The sequence below is a fragment of the Caloenas nicobarica genome, chromosome 7, assembly GCF_036013445.1.
Source record: "Caloenas nicobarica isolate bCalNic1 chromosome 7, bCalNic1.hap1, whole genome shotgun sequence".
Taxonomy (NCBI): domain Eukaryota; kingdom Metazoa; phylum Chordata; class Aves; order Columbiformes; family Columbidae; genus Caloenas; species Caloenas nicobarica.
In genome coordinates, this window is record NC_088251.1 from 1,673,936 (window position 1) to 1,695,000 (window position 21,065).

Genomic DNA, 21,065 nt, shown 5'->3' on the forward strand with positions numbered 1-21,065 from the left:
TAACCCACTTCTCCTGGTCCTGCTTCAAACCGCAGCTATGGTGCTGCTGTGCCTTGTGCCTCCTGAAGTGGTTTATCTCCACGAACGGTGGTTAATCCTACCATCCACTGAACACAGTGTTTAGGATGATGCTATTTGGATAAAAGTTTAAAAGACGCACCCCAGCCCAAGCAAGCCCTCCCATCAGCAAAAACCTGGCGTTGGTCAGGTGTTCGGTCACAGCTTCTCGCACAGAGAGGTCCCAACACATGCGGTTTTCTCCCTCCAAACTAATTTATACAAAATAAGGCGATGTTACAGAAAGCCTTTCAGAGAGACACAACAGCTTCAGCAGCTTGACCCAAGGGGCCGCGTTAAGGACAACTTTCTGCAGGTTCTAGATAAAATAATAGGCATTTTCTCTCTCTCTCTTCCCTTAGCGCACAGCCCTGACCTCGCCGAGTCCCGCCGAGCCCTTTGGCTGCACAATGTGACTCCGCTGGTGTCACCCCCTTTTAAGTCTGTGTGTAAATGATGATTTGGGACAGCAGCTCACGCTGCAATATTCCATCAGCTCTGAAAAACCTCCATCTCTGGAGGGCTCTGCCTGCAGAGAGAAACTCCAGGGCAGGCACACCTTGGGTGACGTGCTAACACAAGCCCCTTAAGAGGTTATCTGTAACTGAAAAGATAACGTGGTTCTGTGATGAAATTTTGCTTGCGAGTGTTTTGTTCAGAAAGGACAAATGTATTTCTTTGCGTTATAAAGACATTGTTTTATTGCACCAGTTATTTTGTTATTTAACTATTGAAAGATTGCTGCTTGCCTATTGCCCCCTCAAATTAAACCTGCATTTAGGTGTCACACTGATTGTATTTTTAAAAGCACACAAAATACGTTCGAGAACAGAAGCAGAAATAAGGACCATGTTCGAGGTTTGCACTTTTAAAACCTCTGGGCCATGATCAACGCTGAACTTCCCAGGAAAGCTCAGCCATGACCGCAAGGTCAATAAATAAAACCAAGAATTTTTCAAAACATCACTGCGTGCACCAATGGAAATACAATGCCTTCTCCTTCTGCTTGCCAGAGTTTTAAAGATTTAAGTCAAGTCTGGATCTAAAACCACTCGGGATTGCCCCTCCTGGTGTCCTGCCCATGGCCGAGGGTGCAGCTGGGCTTTGCTGAGCGGGTGAGCTCGGGTCCAAACCACAGAATAACTCCCATATCCTACTTTGAACAGGGACCCAAGTTTTCTATATGGAATTAAGTCATTTTGGCGTTCACGGGAAAATGAAAATTACATCACCGCAAGGTTGCTCTTCCTTAGACAAAGGGGTTGCAATTGTTTTTCTTAGTAACTCCCATCAGTTCTGCACTTAGGATTGCACTGCGGGTTATTTTAACTAAACACCGCCTCTTTCAGGCTGTCTAACCCCAGCTGGTGCCCAATTTGGGATGAGCCCAGCCTCGAGGGCTGCCCAGGGCTGGGCAGAGCCCCCGCTTTGGACTGGACCCTCAGTTCCTTGCTTGCTGAGCCCACACCGACCTAGCGAGCAAGAGCTCTGCTTTTGAACTCCACGGTACCCACGTGCAATTTTTAGCAACAATTTCAGCAAAAAAAAGAGCAATGTCACCTGAAATAATATACACCAGGTGATGTCCAGATCGACGGGCTCTGTGTGCTGCCCCAGCATCTTACAGCATCCCTGGCTGGGGTGCAGGTGATGGACCAGCATCCATGGCCAGGGTGCAGCTGATGGACCAGCATCCATGGCTGGGGTGCAGGTGATGGACCAGCATCCATGGCCAGGGTGCAGCTGATGGACCAGCATCCATGGCTGGGGTGCAGGTGATGGACCAGAATCCATGGCTGGGGTGCAGGTGATGGACCAGCATCCATGGCCAGGGTGCAGCTGATGGACCAGCATCCATGGCCGGGGTGCAGGTGATGGACCAGAATCCATGGCTGGGGTGCAGGTGATGGACTAGCATCCATGGCTGGGGTGCAGGTGATGGACCAGCATCCATGGCTGGGGTGCAGGTGATGGACCAGCATCCATGGCTGGGGTGCAGGTGATGGACCAGCATCCATGGCTGGGGTGTAGGTGATGGACCAGCATCCATGGCTGGGGTGCAGGTGATGGACCAGCATCCATGGCTGGGGTGCAGGTGATGGACCAGCATCCATGGCTGGGGTGCAGGTGATGGACCAGCATCCGTGGCCGGGGTGCAGGTGATGGACCAGCATCCATGGCTGGGGTGCAGGTGATGGACCAGCATCCGTGGCCGGGGTGCAGGTGATGGACCAGCATCCATGGCTGGGGTGCAGGTGATGGACCAGCATCCGTGGCCGGGGTGCAGGTGATGGACCAGCATCCATGGCTGGGGTGCAGCTGATGGACCAGCATCCACGGCCGGGGTGCAGGTGATGGACCAGCATCCGTGGCCGGGGTGCAGGTGATGGACCAGCATCCACGGCCGGGGTGCAGGTGATGGACCAGCATCCGTGGCCGGGGTGCAGGTGATGGACCAGCATCCATGGCTGGGGTGCAGGTGATGGACCAGCATCCGTGGCCGGGGTGCAGGTGATGGACCAGCATCCATGGCTGGGGTGCAGGTGATGGACCAGCATCCGTGGCCGGGGTGCAGGTGATGGACCAGCATCCATGGCTGGGGTGCAGGTGATGGACCAGCATCCGTGGCCGGGGTGCAGGTGATGGACTAGCACCCACTTTGCTGCAGGTTGGGTGAAGGTTGGTTAGAAGGTCCCGGGAGGAGTCACCCCTGCTCCTCACAGCCCTCTGCATGCTCAGGGACTCCTCACTGCAACAAATAAAAAGCCCTGTCTAAAATAACTAAATAAGGCACTTAAAGAGGTTTTAAAAAATTGATAACTAAATGTACCGTAAGGGATCGATCTTAATTACTGCCCAGGTGGAATTTTTTTGTCTTCTGGCTTTTTTCAATGAAAAAAAACCAACCTCACCCGCCCTACCCAGCCATTAATGAGAAACATTAAAGCCTTGTTAACAATATCCTTTCATCAACCCAAGGCGCTGCCAGTGTCAATTGTCACCTTGCGGTCCAGCTACCGCATCCCTCCCCGCCGGCCGCGGCTGATGGAGCCCAGACCCCTCGGCTGCCGCCGGCTCCGGCCAGGCTGGGCCCCCCACCCCGCGGCGCCCCCAGACCCGCTTTGGGCTGCCACCCGCACGTTACTTCACACGGGCCAGGGGCTGGTCTGGATCAGGGGGCTCCATCCTGCACCCCCCGGACTGCGGAGGAGGGACATGGAGGTGGCATCGCCCCCTCAGCCTTCAGTCTGCAGGGCTGGGGGCCAAGGGTGCCCCTCACTGGTCCTGGAGGGAGAACTTGGGGAGAAAAAGGGGGCTTGGAGCACTAGGGGGAAAAAAAATATAAAATCGGATTTATTCCTTGCTAAAAATGGTGCGCAACGAAAATAGAGACAATAAAAGGTAATGATCTGGATATTCCAGGTTGTTAAGGGAAAGGGTGAGGTTAAAGGTTTTGCAGGGTAGGGAGGTGTTCTGGAAAAAAAAATGGAAAAAAGAAAAATACAAGAAGAAGAAATTTAAAGAAAAAAAAAAGGAAAAAGGAAGAAGGGAAAAGGGAAAAGAAAGAAAGAAAAAGGAAGAAGGGAAAAGGAAAAGAGAAAAAAGAGAAAAGAGAAAATAGGAGAAGAGAGAAGAGAGAGGAGAGAGGAGAGAGGAGAGAGAATAAAAGAGAAAGAGAGAGGAAAGGAGAGGAGAAAAGAAAATGAAAAAAGAAAAGAGGAAAAAAGAAAGAAAAAAGAAAGAAAAAGGAAGAAAAAGGAAGAAAAAGGAAAAGAGAAGAAAAAGAGAAGAAAACGAGAAGAAAACAGAAGAAAAAGAGAAGAAATTGGGAAAAACGCTCCCTTTTCAAGGCACAAATTAAATGTATTTATTTGTTACTCATACCCCACGCATGATATTTGAAACAAAAATAGCACACAGCCCTTTGAGGAGCTGCATTTGCACATCAGGGTAACTGAAATATCCCGTCTGCTGTAATGGCAAGGGAGGCACGGGCAGGAATATTTTCCATTGTTTTTCAGGGTCCGGCCGCTCGGCCAGGGCCAGGACTTGTGCAGAGAAGCCTCTGAGCGACATTGCTATTCAATTTCTGCGAGAATATAAATGGAATTACAATTAAATCTGTAAATGCAATTCTTTGAGGATTTTTACATTCCTCTAAGATTCTTACTGAGAAATTACTCCTGAAATAGTCCATAAATCTTACAGAAATCCCACTGGATTACTGTGCTTTAAGTTTTTAAGCAATCTTTCTATAGGTTCATTATTTTATTGCATTTTCCTTAAAGAAGCAGATCTGCAGCTCCACCTTGCACAATAAAGAAACATTTTAATACCAAGATCTCTTTGACCTGGGTGCAATACTTACCATTAAGTTTATGATTTTAAATTTTGGTTAAACATCGGGAAAAATTATTATATGTAACTATCTGTGATATTTCTAGCAGAAACAATGATCTGTGATGTTAACAGAAACTAATTTAGAATTACTGCTCCTTGTCTATAACTTAATATAATTTGGAAAGCGATAGCACCGTCCTTCCAACTCCATCACCGTCCCTCATCCAACTGCTGTGTCATTCCGCAAATATCAAGTACCACTTAGAAAAGCGCCGGGTGCTTGAGAACCGCTCACAAAAATCAAATGGAAACTTTATGGGCCAAATCCTTCTTGCCCCGATCAGATGACTAATTCCCCTTAATTCCAAACAAATCGGTTGCGCGAGAGAAGAAAATTTGGGCGCGTATCTAAAAATGTCCCCGGCACTACAATGAGTCGGTTTTCTGTGTAAGATGCTTCCAGTATGAGCTCATTACGTTGCAAACTCTGCTTGATCTGTAGCCATCCTAAAGCCTGGGGCCCTGTTCCATTTGCTATTGATACATAGGATGTAATCTGCATTTTTCATTCCGGCGTTAAACAGTACAACCAGTGTAGCTGCGATTTTGCTGTAAATCCGACGCAGGAAATACAACACAGTCCTTCAAAAATATTTCTGTTGGCCTTAGACTGGCTGCGGAGCCTGTTTTGTATGGAAAATAAAAAAAAAAGGGGGGGAGGGGGGAGAATGACCCGCCGCAAAATTCAGTTTCTTCCATGGTCAAGGGCATCTATTTCATTATAAATGTAGTTCCGCCAAAACAAATATTATTTTTGAATCTTTCATTATCCTGGTCTCTGGAAATGGGCGAAAGCAGCATGTGTTGGTATTAGCCCCGCCGAGCCAGCTGTCGTGCCTGGCTGCACAGTGTCTCCGTGTCAGCAGTTCAAAGCGCGGCGAGCCCGAGCGGGAGGAAACTCGATAGGTCAGAGGAACCCAATTCCAGGCAGAAAGCACAGAGCTGGCTGCGCAACGGCTCTTTTTTTTTTTTTTCCTTCTTTTTTCACATATATAGAGATAGATACTCAGATGCCGGTGTTTTAATACATTCCCTTCAGCTCTGTGTTTCCATAAACTGCTGTGATTTCGCCCAGAAGAGGCTCTGGCTGCTACCAGTCTGGGCTGGGGGTTTGGACCAGGGTCGCTGTGTAGGGCAGTTTCTTGGGGTTATTTCAATTTATATATAATTTTTTTTGGTTAATTATTATTTTTGTTAATTTTTACTGATGCAAAAGCCGGTCCTGGTGCTGGAGGCGCACTGCAACCCCACAACCCCGGCATCCCGGGGGGGTGTGAACGGGGACAAGGGGACACCGTCACGATCGTCCCCGAACTGCACCCCCGGGCCGGCGGGCGGGGGGACCCGGGGGGAGCCGGGGGGACCCTGGGCCGGCGGGCGGAGGGACCCGGGGGGAGCTGGGGGGACCCTGGGCCGGCGGGCGGAGGGACCCGGGGGGAGCCGGGGGGACCCTGGGCCGGCGGGCGGAGGGACCCGGGGGGAGCTGGGGGGACCCTGGGCCGGCGGGCGGAGGGACCCGGGGGGAGCCGGGGGGACCCTGGGCCGGCGGGCGGAGGGACCCGGGGGGAGCTGGGGGGACCCTGGGCCGGCGGGCGGAGGGACCCGGGGGCGCCCGCGCCGCTTCCCCTGCGCCGGCGCGCCCTCTGTCGGGCAGCGCGGGGACAGCGCTGCCCGTTCCCCACCCTGGAGAAACTCTTAAGCCAAAACACTTTTTTTGCTAAAAAGTCGGTGGGTTTTTTTTTTTTTCCTTTTAATCCCTTTTTTTGTTGTTGTTTGTTTGTTTGGATTTTTAATTATTTCCTTTTTTTTTTTTTCCCTTGAAAAGGTGTTACCACCTCAAAAACCAGCGCTCACGCTACTTGCAAAAAATAAAGATACATCCCTGAAAAGAAGCAAACGTAAACACCTTAAAAAAAACCCAAAACCAGCAAGGGATGTAAATATGAGAAAGGTTAAAGTTTACGTTTGCAACCGTGTTCTTTTGTTGGTAGCATGCATTATAGGGAAAAAAAATATAAAATACACCCAAACTGTACATATTATAAGGCTATATTTTTATCTCGGGGTTCTGGTGACACGTACAAACCACTTGAGCTTTGCTTTCGTGGTTTATATTGCCACCAGAAACCCTTGATAAAAATACAGCTTTATATTGTACAGTTGGGTATAGTTTATTTTCTCCATATATCACATACTGTGTTTTATTTATAAACATTCACAAAGACACTTGTACATGCAAAGCAGTTTTTTTATTGAAGTAATTCCAAGATATCAATAATACTATATTAACTAACGTATCGTAACATAATAATTTTTTGGCCAGCAATGGCCTTTCTAAAGAGACATCCATGAAAATATGATAAAACCCATAAAAAAATCAGTATTTCCATGTTAGAATTTACGATTCCCACACTGAAAATTTCAGCTTCTGGTGGCTCGTACTTGCAGAGAACCCTGCTTAAACCACCTCGAAATTTACCTTTAATATCTCTTGAATACTTGAACCCTTCCTACAGAGAGGCTAAGGGAAATAAAGCTTCACATAACAGAGAAATGCAAAAATCTAAAGGAAAAAAATCATATTATAAAAGAAACACACTGCTGATAAAGATGCCACCATGACAAGCTTTTCAATATTGTGCCCAAGTTGTGCTAATCAAACTCCTCATTCAAAATATACTTCTCATACAATTTGGCAGCAGCTCCTGCTGCTTTTTGCACTGTTCACAAAGGCAAAAAATTTTATTCCCATCTCTCCTAAACCGAAAAGAAAAGCCCGGCAACAAGCAATTCAACAGCCGCTGGCTTTTGAATGCGTCTCAATGTGCTCCTTTAACTCCTTTTTGACGGAAAACACCATTTCAGGCACCAAAAAAAGGCGAGGGCAGTGGTGGGCAGGGGCTGCGCCTGCCCCTCGCGTTCCCCACGTTCCTCCCACTGCCTGAGCCGAGCTTTAATGGACATTAAAAATAGAACAAAACAGGCCTGGAGATGGGAACAAAACCCATGCCTGGCCCGCTGTAGTCATTCTGCTGTAAAATGTAAAAACAAGAAAGGGCAGACGAGCTGCATCCCTCAGGACGCATCCCGCTTTTTTAATATAGTGGTGCCACCGCACATTTCACTTCGGATGTTGCATTATATTTATATGTCACTCAAATATTTACTGTGGGTTTTTTTGGTTTTTTTTTTTCCTGAATTCTGCCGGGTGCTCTGAGAGCTTGTTACGAGCCAAGTGTCCGTGGTTTCATGCCTTGGCTGGTAGGCTGAGCTGCATCACGGTGCCAGCTTCTCTTTCTGGAGCTTCTCGTGCGACAAAAGCCACTCCTTGAGGAGGTGTCCTCCGCCGTAGTTGCCGCTCTGCCCGCTGCTGCGGATCACCCTGTGGCACGGGATTATAATCGGGATCTGCGAAAATACACAAAAATACGGAAAAAAAGCCAACGGGGAGGTGAAGGGGGGCGGTGGCTGGGAAGCGGGCCCAGAAATCCAGCGCTAAACCAGGGGACATCTGGTACGGGATGGACAGGGACTGAAGGCTCCACGTTCAGACACAACATGGTGGGGTTCTGGCCATGCCCAAGGAGGATGGGGACAAGGACGAGGACAGGGACAAGGACAGGGAACAAGGACAGGGACAAGGACAGGAGAGGGACAAGGACAGGACAGGGACAAGGACAGGGACCAAGGACAGGACAGGGACCAAGGACAGGGACCAAGGACAGGACAGGGACCAAGGACAGGGACCAAGGACAGGACAGGGACCAAGGACAAGGACAGGGACAAGGACAAGGACAGGGACCAAGGACAGGGACCAAGGAACAAGGACAGGAACAAGGACAGGACAGGGACAAGGACAGAGACAGGGAACAGGGACAGGGAACAGGGACAGGGAACAGGGACAGGGAACAGGGACAAGGACAGAGAACAGGGAACAGGGACAAGGACAGGGAACAGGGAACAGGGACAAGGACAGGGAACAGGGACAAGGACAGGGAACAGGGACAAGGACAGGGACAAGGACAGGGACCAAGGAACAAGGACAAAGGACAGAGACAGGGACAAGGACAAGGAACAACAACAGGGAACAGGGACAAGGACAGGGAACAGGGACAAGGACAGGGAACAGGGACAAGGACAGGGACAAGGACAGGGAACAAGGACAGAGACAGGGAACAAGGACAGGGACCAAGGACAGGGACAAGGACAGGAACAAGGACAGGACAGGGACAAGGACAGAGACAGGGAACAACGACAGGGAACAAGGACAAGGACAGGGACAGGGACAAGGACAGGGACACGCTCCTGGCTCAGCAACAGCCATGGGCTCCAAATGCCAACCAGCTCTTAGGGAAAAATAAACGCTAGGAGAAATTTTCATACCAAAAAAAGACGTAACGTCTTAAAAGGGTAAAACTGATAAACTAAATCTCATCTATAAAAAACTTCTCCGCAAGAAGCAGATTTTCCTGCCCTGCACCAGCCCGAGGTGGGTGACGAAGCCTTGCAGACCCAAAACACACATAAAACCAGAACAGAGGTACAGGATACCTGTTAATCGTCACCCCAAGATTAGAAAAAGCCACATTTTTGGAAAAAAACCAGATCGCTAAGAGCAGCACCTCTCCAAGCGAGCTTGCAGATCTCTTCTCGCTATAGCACCTCTGCATCTACTGCTGAAAATTCCATAGGACAAGACGCTATTTATTATTTAACAGCAAGTCAATGCAAAATGGGTTGCGAATTTTTAAAACCTGCAACAGGAGGGATTTAATTCACACCTAACCAACTTAAGAACTTTTTTCCTCACGCCTTCTACTTTGTATCATTTATAGCCAAATGTCACAGATTCTGAAAAATCAATGCAAGAAGTTACATAATAGGCTGATAATGTACAGAAGTACATAAAGGTTTTTTTTTTAAAAAAAATTATTACAGGTGATTATCAGAGTTGAAGTACACACCATAAAAAATGCAATACATCATCTCTAATCATGCCACACGTGTTTCGGTAGCTGCATAGTAATTCCATTGCGGTGATATAGCTGTGAAAACAATAACTCACTGAAAAGTGCAGTTTTCACAAATTTTGACATTTCAAATTTAAAAAATGTAATTTATTTATATATAGGCACATAGACAAATTATGTACTTTGCACTGATTTACTGTAATCCCATTTAACAGTTATTTCGGTACAGCTCAAGCTGGGACACACAAACCCCAAACTAGCCGGAGAGCTACTGCCCAGATCTTTATAAACTGGAGGTTTTTTGGGTTCTCTTGGTTTTGTTAAGTAATTTCAATGTCTGAAGTTTAAAATCTCAATCTCAGCCCATAGGCTATCACATTACACAGGAGTACACATAGGTGCTTATTGTTAAACAAGGTTGAATAAAAAGTGCTTATAAGCTCCTCTATTTGGGGTTGGCAATGCCACTGGTCAATTACGCATCCGTTACAACTCCAGCGAGTACCAATAAAATCTGTCCCCTACACCATGGCATCCCGGCCTGGTTTATGACTTCTTCAAAGCAGCTGGTTTTTTGCAATGGTGTTTATGTTTTGGAATTTCTCCGTCTTTACAATCCACTTGCAGGAGTTACTGCAGGCAGATTTTCTTGACTGGCAAAGCAACAACAAGCCATGATAGTACACCGCAAAAAAATCTTCAAGGCTAATTTGCAATTCTTTAAAAACATATACAGTAAATCAGGATATTTTGACGGGAAGGCTGTAAATCTTGCTACGGATGGGCCAAAACCTATTTTTGAGCCGGTGCAAAAATGCTTGAACTAAGTGGTCCATGTATTGGGGAATTTTGTCAGGGAGGTGAGTTGATAACTTCTCCTGCTATATTGTGCGTGAATATGGAAGGTGCGGCCCAGTGGGGAGAAGAAAAAAGGACTTTATTTTCAGGTGGCACGCCGCACGGGGTCTCAGATGTCCCAGGACCGGTTCACAACCGCAGGGACGCATGGCTGAGCCGCTCACCATCGAGCAAGAAAAGGAGGTTATGAAATAAATGTAGCTTTTTCCATGCCCGAAATAAAGAATTTCACACCAAGTTTGTCCTAACACATGCAAGTTCCCGTCCGTCACCCTCCATAGCATCAGATATAAAAGAAAATGCGGTACAAAGGCTCTACCAGTGCTGTAATTTAAAAATATTGAATATTGCTTCAGTTTGGCTTAATTGTGGTGACAACTTTCAGACTACTAAAATAATTAAACCTGCTAAAATTTATTAGGGCCCTAAGGACATTTTAGAGGGAGTACTATCCTAGTCTGGAGTTTTAATGCCTCGGCTACATTTAATGTAATTTTTATCAATATCCAAGCAGCTCATAATATTATAGCTCTGCCGAAATCTTCACGCTGTGAAATCTAATTCATCCAATACATGAATCCATCACTTACATGGACTCTACCTGAAATGCTATAAAACTTCCAAACCCATAGATTTGTCTCCAACAAAAAATAACATGAAGGGGCCCCGGGATCAATACCGGAGTCCTTCTGATTCGGGCACCAGCTGAATATTTCTTCCTACTTTGCTTTTGTTCTTCTGGGTAGAGAACCACAAGGGAAAGAGCTTGTTTTCACTCGCAGCCTCATCAATACCTAAATCCTGGTGAACAAGTGACACCGAGAAGCTGTAATCAATAGCTCCCTGTGCGTTTTTTCTTCTGGTCAAATGGCTCAGCACTCCTGACAGCCCTGACACTCTGAACATGATGCTAAATCTTTATCAACAGCCATCTGGGTGACTGGCAGAACAAGGCTCGGGCGGTCATTAACGCTCGTGGCGATCTGTGAATAAACTAAACTCCCCGATAATGCGTTTGTTTAGGAAAAAAAAAAAGGTGGGGGAAAAAACCTCCCTGCACAAGGTATCGATCGCCTTTGAACTGCGTTTAGCAAATTCCGAGGGAGGATGAAGTGGAGCTCTGCTCCTCAGGAGTTTTCAATTTGAGGCAGGGGACACCCGAGTGTCCCATTACGGTGGTGATGGGCTGGAGACCTCCAGGAACAGCCAAACTGTCAAAGCCACATCAGCCGGGCCCTGATGGAAACCGCTGAAACGTCAAGTTATGACACACAATGAGAATCACACGTAGCAAACAATACTCCATCACTTTGGTCAGGTCCTATCGCGTTTTCCGCCCCCTCTTCCCCGACAGAACCCAGCATGGTCCCAGGTGCTGGCAGCCACCAAAGGAATTAACGCACAAGTAGTTTTATGTGTCCGCGCAAATCCATCCTTCACAGTCTTTGCAAAAATGCGTGATTACTCCTTCCAACCTCAAATGTTCAAAATACTTTGGCTGAATAATATCCTCACCTTAGGATGGATCAATGGTAGCATCCAGTCGGACGCTTAGCTGGGCTTGAGCCTAAAGAGTAACACAATCGGAGAGAATATTCAAACCAACGTATGCAGCTACGGTGGCTGTTACCAGACCGCTGAAGACGTCTTATTTAAGGCACAGAACAGTCATTTAGGATGGCCTTGGACTAATCAGCCCAACATTTGCCATTTCCCATGAGTCTCTGTGATTTCTTTTTGATCCTCCTATACTCGTCTAATGAGATTTTTAATTGAACTTTATGGGTTCCCTTTGAGGACCACAGACCTCGCAATCAATCTGAACTGCGGCAAACTATTTGAAGTTTCTCTTGCAAAAGGTGAGCCATCCCCACCATGTCCTCGGCATAAATTGAGGCAAAGACATCGCATCTTTCAGCTGCTGCTGGCACCTATTCCACCTTCTCATAAAGTTGAAGGTCACCGTATGAATTATGTGAAGCGACCCAACTACAAAGGCAAACCTGCGGAATGCATGCTACCAAAATTAAAGACCAACCCCTGATTTGTAGAAGGGAGAAATGTTCTGGTATTTTGTGGAAAAAGGTGAGATTCGCAACTTTATCAACGCATTCGAGTAACAAAGCAACGCCAGGCTTGGCTTTACTTCCAACGCTCATTTCTACTGTTATTACTTTCCTCATTAAATCATGTTTATGATTTAGTCATCATGTTTATAATCTAGTCCTTTAATCACAGGAAACATCTCAAGGTGCAAACATATTACCATTTCACTATTTTGCATAGGCTCTGCAGCAAGCTTGAATAGAAATATTCACTTTTACTTCACATCCGCAATAAAAGCGTGCAGTAGTGTCACCCTCCCTCCCGCGCACAAAGATCACTAATCTGCTGCTTAACAAAACATCGCATTTCTGAGACAATTTGGAAGCAGTTGCTCCTCCAAGCCAGTATTTACATCCCCAAGCCGGGGTTGCAGGTGTCGCGGTTGTTAACACCGCAGCTCTGCATCCCGCGCCGGCACGTTAACGATGCCGCAGCCCAGATGACGTGTTCGGCTTAATGAACTGTTTAGTTAGATTCAAAGCTCAATATCTCATCTGATAAGCAGACGGTGAGTGTGTTTATACACGTACAACGTTCACGAGTACCCTACAATTCCAGGCAGGTAGCACACTGCCACAGAAACTCCCATCGTGTCTAGTGGGTTTAAGCTTCTAAGCTCAATAAAGAAGCACACCCTGATATTTTAAGCGTATATCAGATTTTCCAAAGAAACAGTTCATATCAGCACCATAAAGCTACGTTTCGTCAACACGCTATATTGTACTTGACAATACAAACTATTTTAATATGATGGAATGCTTTCCAGTATAATACGGTGCACATTAAGATAAGGCAATACAATGCAAACCTACAAGAAACAGTTCTCAAAGAATAACAATCCAGTGTTGTGCAAAAGGAGATGTAATTGCTATCGCCTAGAAATGTACCCAGCTTTGCCCTCAGGCTGCAGTGGAGCAGCAGCATCCAAAGCAGTGGTAACAGCAGGTTGTGGTGTGAAAATTCCTGCTTTTTCCCCTGTGAGGAAGGATGAAAATAGTTCTGAAAATATACAGCACATCTACTGCAATTTTTTTTTTTTTAATGGGGTCCTATCTTCTTCTTATTGTTATTTCCCATCCCATACTATGGCTGTGGCATTCTCTGTCCCCAGCAGAAAATCTTTACACAAATTATAGATAATAATGTATAGCTTTAGGGAAAAAGGGCTATTTAATATAGTATCACGCCAATCTTTCATAATAGAGAGCTGATGATAAAAAAAATTAAAAAAAATTTAAAAAAATCAGTGCTGTAATGAGAGCCCTGCCCACTCAAAACCACATTTTTATCACTATACATCTCCCGTAGTTAATCTGTAATTTCATGCATATTCCACATGCAAATACACACATAGTCCTTTTGTACTTCAATGGGAGCACCTCTTCAATACATTTCCCACATAAATCTTTACATGGTCCTTCAGACCTATGAGCCATAATATGCAGGTTGACTACGCATAATATGCAGGCTGATTTTATGAATGAGGTGAAATATAAAGATAATATGTGGCACTGCAAAAAACCCCTTCACTTTTATTATTTCTATATGTAAAGCCACTGGATATCTTGTGAAAACAGATTTTCTAACCCACTTTGCAACTACGTGTTGCAGTCTTCATACGTACCTTATTAAAGAAAATACTGAGAGGAGTGAATGTAAAAACAACACAGGAGGTCAAAGATATATAACACTGGAGAAAAGGAGAATAATTCGGGTATGGAAAGGCACATGTTGCTCAGGGGAAGTGGTAATGAGGGAAAGTATGTTGAAGAATGGCCAAAAAAGCCATGATGGTATCAATAGAAATCAAAGTTTTTGAATTTTTTTGAGAGGCGAGTAGGAAGGGAGTGAATGTGTAAAGAGAGACAGAGCGATGGGCTCTTTACCAGCTTCTCCTTCCCTTCGCGCTGGGACCAGCTGGCTGCAGCACCAGCCCCACAGCAATCAGCGTGATTCGGCTGCTTAAATACACCTGGAAATCTAAACCTGGACAACTAAAAGGGAAAGATAATGACTGGGAAGACAGACAAAGAGCCCAAGTGTTATAATATGCTGTTTTTTCCAAAATCCACGGGCCCAAACTAGAGCACCGCTCCTTCCAGTTGGCTCAAATCCAGGCTGCTCACCTCTATCTAACGGAGAAATGCCACTTAGAGCTGATTTGGAGTGCATGCCGAAAATATTGACAATTCGGGATCTGATTCTAACGCGTACCTATGCGATTTAAAATCCCTCCTCTTCCACATTTTCAGAAACATATCCATGTCAGAGAGCTCGGACTGCTGTTAACACAGCCAAAGCTACTCGTACCCTGCCAAAACGCGGCCCATGTCAGGGCACAAAAGACTTCCCTTCGCCTCAGAATATACGAGAAAGTTTGCAAACAACAAGGTGTGTAGAGGTCAATGAATTTAAAGCAGCGCAGTGTTTCTTTTTCAAATCTTAATGCCATAAATGGTAGGGAATAAATCACATTAAACTGGGTTGTGCATTATTGCTGATTAAAAACACTTACTGACCTTATTACTCATGGTAGACCAGTTTTCATAGCAGATAAATTTAATCTAATGACATTTAGCCCGCAAAGCTCTCTAAATCCACCGCCTTCCGTCAACTTTATTGAAAAGTTGACGTGAACTTACAGGATTGCTCCTCATCGCTGCTCCCACCGCCCGGGCCGCTTTGCTGTTGCCGGCGAGATCTGCTAATTGCTTGTAGGAAATGGCCTCGCCGAACTTCACGTCCCTCAACAGGGTCCACAACACTTGTCTGGTGAAGGAATCTGCAAAAAGAGAAGACGACGTGGGCACCGCATGGCTGAGAAAAACGAGATGAAATATTCACCAAACCCAACGCAGGCGTCTCAACAGCAGCTTTCTAATTTAAATTTAAACAGCCCCGATGCTCCGGCCTGTTATTGTATCCTATATTACTACATTTAAATACATGATTATTAGAAGGAGCGCTTCAAGTAACCGATCACTATAAAAAAAGGATTTAAGGCTTTGATTTTCCTGTATTTTTAATTTGCTTCAAGTACAATTATCCTGTTAACACGTACAATGTGGGGTTTTTTTTCCATTAAATTGGCGGAGTATAAATTAGCATAGAGTCAAATTAAAAAGGGAAGAAATAACCAGCTCTACCTATTTTCCAGAGCCCTCGCATCTCCAGCTAATTTCCAACTTCAGCTGGGATATGGCAGAGAAGCCCTAGAGCCAGCGGACTCCGTATTACCCTGCCCGGCTGCGTTTTATAGTCGAGACCCCCGAGCTACTGCTCAGCATCGCAGACGTTATAGAAATGTAAGGACTAGCTGTGACCTTGAATGTACGGCACATCCTTAATGATACAGGGCTCTGAAAAAAAAAATCATGTATCTCCCATTATTTTAATTTTAATTCACCAGCAAATTGCTTCTAAGTGTTCCAATCGCTGAAATGATGAATAAGCAAAGGCATTAGGCCCAGCTTTCTTCGGCATCTCAGGGTGTTCCCTTCCCAACCCAGGATTATCTTACAAAAGGAAAAGTGATAGTTGTGCTTGGATTTCAGTTGGGTTGAACACCTACTGCTCCTCCAAGGCACCTGTAAAAGCTTTGAAGATCTAACTAGTGAATAACTTAGTGAGAGGAATGAGATGGCGCATTAAAAAAAAATTAAAAAAATTTTTTAAAAAAAGAAAATGAGACCTCTTCCCCCAGCTGAGAGCTTCAGTCTCTTGCTCTGGCAAAGAAACAAACTGATTGAAAACACTTTCTTTCTTTAGTTGTCAAAAAAGACATCGATTACGTTACATAGGAACATAGTGAAATGTGATTTTGTTCTTAAAGGAAAGCCATACACCATTATGTGTGTGTTAAATAATAAAAATCACTTCTTAACTGAAGGGAATGATAATCACTTCATTGTAAAAATCTGTTTAGTCTTTATTATAACATTAAGCAAATTAAACATCAGCATAATCCAGGTGATACGAGAAAAGGGTCATCAAAGAAATTAACTTTGTTGTTCATTAATTTACATGGATTAGTAGAGGGCAAAGAGATAGCAAATCTGCTCTAGTTTTTTATGATATAATTTCAAACTGTACACCATTTGTGGCAGTAGGGTGACTTTGGGGTTAATCAGACTGATTTGTCCTTTTAATTGCTTTCTATTCAAAGAAAATTCATTAGATAATGTTCTCTTCAAAATTCATGAATCAATTTAACTGAAGAAACCACATTAACAGCTTTGGGTTCATTAGCACAAGCAGTTGTGTTACTAGCTGATTGCTAGGAGGGTTTCCTTGGGCAAACAGATTTTGTTTACTGTGATTTCTTCAGAAAGGTTTATTTCAACTCAAATTGTTCCTTACTATTTTTTTAACCTTCTTTTCAAACCGGCAAGATGAGCGTTAACCTCGCCTGCTCAGGGGTCTGGGGGAATTAGTGCCTGATGTCGTCTTTTAAACCAATGACACGCAGGGACTGTGCGTCGTTGGGGCCCGAGTCCAAAAAAATCCCCCTTTTTGCCCTCATTTTTTGGCAGGGGAGGTGATGAGCTGGCACCTGACGGACCTGTAACCTTCTGAAACCTGTAGGAACAGAAAAAGCAGCGATGCCCAAATTATTGAGCATCTCTTAACCCGCTAAAAGAGGGACAGAGATTATCCTCTTCCAACAAGCAGGGGCAGAGATTATCCTCTTTCCAGGGCCACTGTACATTTTTCATGGGAGAATATATAGCGCCCTTGCACCCACATAAAACACTCGAAGTTATAGTTCAAAAGAATGAAATATTTAGCAATCATGCACATCATTTTATAAATGTATCTGAAAACTCAATTTCATCCTGTAGGGAGCAAATGCATTAATTAGTTTAAGCAGCTCTAAGAGACGGTGCCAAATACTGTTATTAAACTGTCTGCAAGTGTGAGTGCCTGTAAGCGTAACCTGCCCAAATTAGATGGCTGAACTTTCACCAATTTTCAGCGTGTGCCAACGTTTTATGCCGTTAAATATCGTTATAAAGTGCTGTAAAATACGCACGTAAAAATTAACACACACAAATTCTCTTGCTACACAAAAACCTCTGGGAGCTGAGGATGCCCGTGTCATCCCGGAGCGGCAGATGCCAGCGGAGCGAAGCCTGAACCGAACCACATCGTACAAACGGGAATATTGGAGATTTCCTCCTCCCTCTGCACCCACCGACAGCAGAGACGGGACGTCCTCCCCCAAGGTGACCAGGGCTGTCCTCTCGCCAAGGAACGCGTGTTATGGCCACTCGCGTGGCTAGATGCTATTGCTCATTTGAGCGATCAACAATTTGTCAGATTTTACATGAAAACGGACATTTCCCCAATCCCCACGGGGAGCTGGAGCTGCAGCGGGGAGGTGGGGGCGAAGGTGGCCTGAGGGTCCCTGTTCCCACCTCCATCCGCCGTGTCCTGGCACCACCAAGGTGGTTGAGAGGGTTTAACGACAGATGATGGGTGAACGATGTCTTGGATGTTTTCCTCCTAAGGACAACACTGTGCATTACTTGCTGGTCAAAAAAGTAATCATTATACATTCCTATCAGCCCCGCTAATTGCATAGTAAATTGGCAAAGCAACACTGATTGCTGGGAATGCTCATTTCCCTGGTTTTATATATAGAAGTATTTTTTTTCCCCAAGGATTTTTCAAATGCAAACAGTTATAAATACTCTCCACCATCTTTCTTTGCATCCTGTCGGGGTACTACATAGACAACTTTTTTGCTTGTTTTTACGCTTATCAGTTCTCACTGTTATTTACTATTGGTCAAATAGCAAGCATAATACTTCAAAACCACTCTAACTTATCCACAAAACAGCGGCGTGAGCTTCCACCTAACCCAGAAAACTTAACCTGGTTGTTGGACCTAAGAACAGATTCATATTCAAACTGAAGAACTTTTACTGACAACAGGCAACTACCTAAACAGTTAATACAAGCAAGAGTGCTAATTTTTAGCCATTTCGAACCTCCTTTGCTTTTAACTAAGCAGCTAAAGCCATATGAAGCATTGCTAAACAGCAATCTGAATATTAACCTACCCTAGACCGAACTAACAAGTGGTATGTGAAATGCTTGTCTAGTCTCTTAACTGTTTAATAATATTTGGCTTTTGTTATAAGGCAGATCGAGAAGCGCTTTTCTTCCTCTTTACAATGGCTGCAAGTCCCTGACCATTGGCACTCTATGGCAAAAAATGCAATTATTAGTTGCTATTAAAGGATATACAGATAAAGGAATATAGATTAGACAGTACGATGATACTGCATCCCATAAAATAGTCCAAACATCTCACTGCAATGAAGGTTTGCTTAAAATTAAGGATGCTGCAACCGTCTTGCCAAAATCATTGAGAAATGACTACAACCTTTAATGGTTGTTGTCTGCATGTGTGATATTCATATATTATAGAGAAAAAATGTGCCTAACTGAAAATAATAAAGTTAAACTTCACCTTTATGATTGCTTAAATAGACGAACCAAAGCAAAGACCTGGGTCATTTTGAATGACTGAGCTTTATGAACAAAGATGCAAAAATAATCTAATTATCTGAGAGTATCTATTACCAACTTTTTATAATCCATCATCAACTTTATAGTAAAAAAATGTACTTAGAAAAATGAAAGTGGCAAAACTTCCAACAAAATCATATTCCATTTTAACAGGTAAATAATGGAGGGATTAGACAAGTATTTACCTAAATTCCACCTCTAGTTAGTCCAAGACCTGTGAGAGCATATTTGTGCCTGTTATTCTGGATACAGAGTTAGACAAAACCCCTCAGTTAAAAACGTGGCAATTCCATTTACAACACACAGGTCTCAAGGAAATCCTCTGCCTCAAAAGCATTAGAAAAAGTTACTTTAAAAAAAATATTTTTGTAAAAAAATGCCTTGCAGAAAAAGAATCCAGATGCTCATCAGGTCTGTGACCGAGCACAGACACAACACCCTACACACCTGTTTCTCCTCCTAACATCCATCTTCGGAGCTCGCACTAGCGGTTTGCTCCAGGTTCCTCCTCCACAGCCTCGGCTGAGGTCTCTTCCCACCCCTCCAAACCAGACGCTTGTAAGGGATAAACTGCCACATTATCCTTTCCCACCATCACTCTGCATCCTTCACACGACTCATGCCATGGTTTCCCACGCTCTGTCCTATTTATGATTGCATTTAATTAGCTAAATTAATATTGATACCTAAACATATCATCTCTATACCATCCCGACCTGATCCCATGGGACTGCTGGCCAAGATGAGCTGGACCTCTCTTGATTGCCCACCTCCCAATGCCACCCTCTGCAGAGCCGCCAGGGACAGCCATATCACACTTTTAAAATATTTTTATTTATTTACGTTATTATTTCTCACCAGCTTACCCCTATACCGTGGATCTGAACAACGAAGTTGTGTTTCTAGTGCGTATTGCAGTGGCACACCTAAAGGAGAATCTTAGGGACATGGGTCAGTGGTCGAGTTAAGTTATGGTTGGGCTTGATGATCTTGAGGGTCTCTGCCAACCAAAATGACTCTACATTCTTTGAAAACATTTTTCTCCAGTACAGAAAGCATTCTACATTCATTCTACACTTACCTGTAGATAAATCGAGGTCAACTACAGTACGTTTTGACTACAGAACTAGCAACTGTTTAAGTATATGTCACTAAGCACTGAAAAATTGAACCCCAAATCCAATCAGCAGGTAGCAGTGCCACCAGCCGAAGTTCACTGCTCCCCACCAGCAGCAGCTCTGGTGGACACAGACCCTGCAGTGCCCGGTTTCTGACTCTGCACCATCTCTTCTACTATTTTCTGAATACTGTTCCACAGATCTGAGTAAATACCTAATGAAATTCCAAACACCAGTTCATAAGTATGAGCCGGGCCGTACTAGAACCGTGAGAGTCGACGGGAGGGTTCGATAAGGTGGCTCAGGTGTCACCTCGTGCTCCCCCACAGGTCACCACTTTCCCCTTTCTGAGCAGTATGGAAATGTGGGCTGGATGCTTTTATAACGCTTTTATGTATTGCCTGTGCATGTGTTTGCAATATGTAATATAATAAAGCATAAACACAACTATAATTTATAAACATACTATATACTTGTATCACTTAAGTGAAAAAATGCGCCGACATGCTTTCTTTAAATGTATATTATGTTCAGGTTGGCTCACGCTCAGTGGCCAAGCTATGTTAAACCCAATTAACGGGAGCTGTTTCTGATCTGTAGTTTAACACAGTTTTAAACGCAGTTCCCTTCAGACTGCTGAAGGGACTGTGGGGCCAAATTCTATCCTTAGAAGCAAGTAACTCTCCCTGGACCTCATCCAGCAGTATTTCTTCAGGTTAAACTCCCTGGAAGCCAGTGGGTGTTTTACTCCAGTGGTAACTGTTATTCTGACCCATTTTTTTGAGCAGTAGCCTTAATAGCAGTTTGCTATGCAGTTGTAAGAGCAGATATAATTTTAGAGCTGCTGGAAATGAGGAGTTTGATGCTCAGCACCAGCCCTTTACATCCCACATCCGTGGCATGTTGCAAACTTGCCCAGATTCCTACTTCGAAATTCAAACCCTAACAAGGTTTTATGCAAACTAACGACTCCTTCAGCGTTAGCGGCTTCATCTAAGCTAAATATTCATATGAGATT

The 21,065-nt window shown here is 44.7% G+C and overlaps 1 protein-coding gene across 2 annotated transcripts in view; it reads right to left on the reverse strand.

Annotated features, from left to right (window-relative positions):
* Nucleotides 1-6,726: 6,726 nt before the first annotated feature.
* The window catches only part of MGMT (O-6-methylguanine-DNA methyltransferase), a 282,254-nt gene continuing 267,915 nt past the window's right edge, over nucleotides 6,727-21,065 (reverse strand). The window contains exons 5-6 of one of the 2 annotated variants that reach the window (XM_065639151.1): nucleotides 15,035-15,174; nucleotides 6,727-7,840 (exon numbers count right to left, since the gene is read on the reverse strand). In XM_065639151.1, coding sequence (XP_065495223.1) covers nucleotides 7,706-7,840; nucleotides 15,035-15,174 — 275 coding nt within the window. In that variant the 3' untranslated portion in view covers nucleotides 6,727-7,705. Of the gene's footprint in view, nucleotides 7,867-15,034; nucleotides 15,175-21,065 lie in introns of both variants that reach the window. The other variant, XM_065639152.1, reaches the window with a different exon arrangement.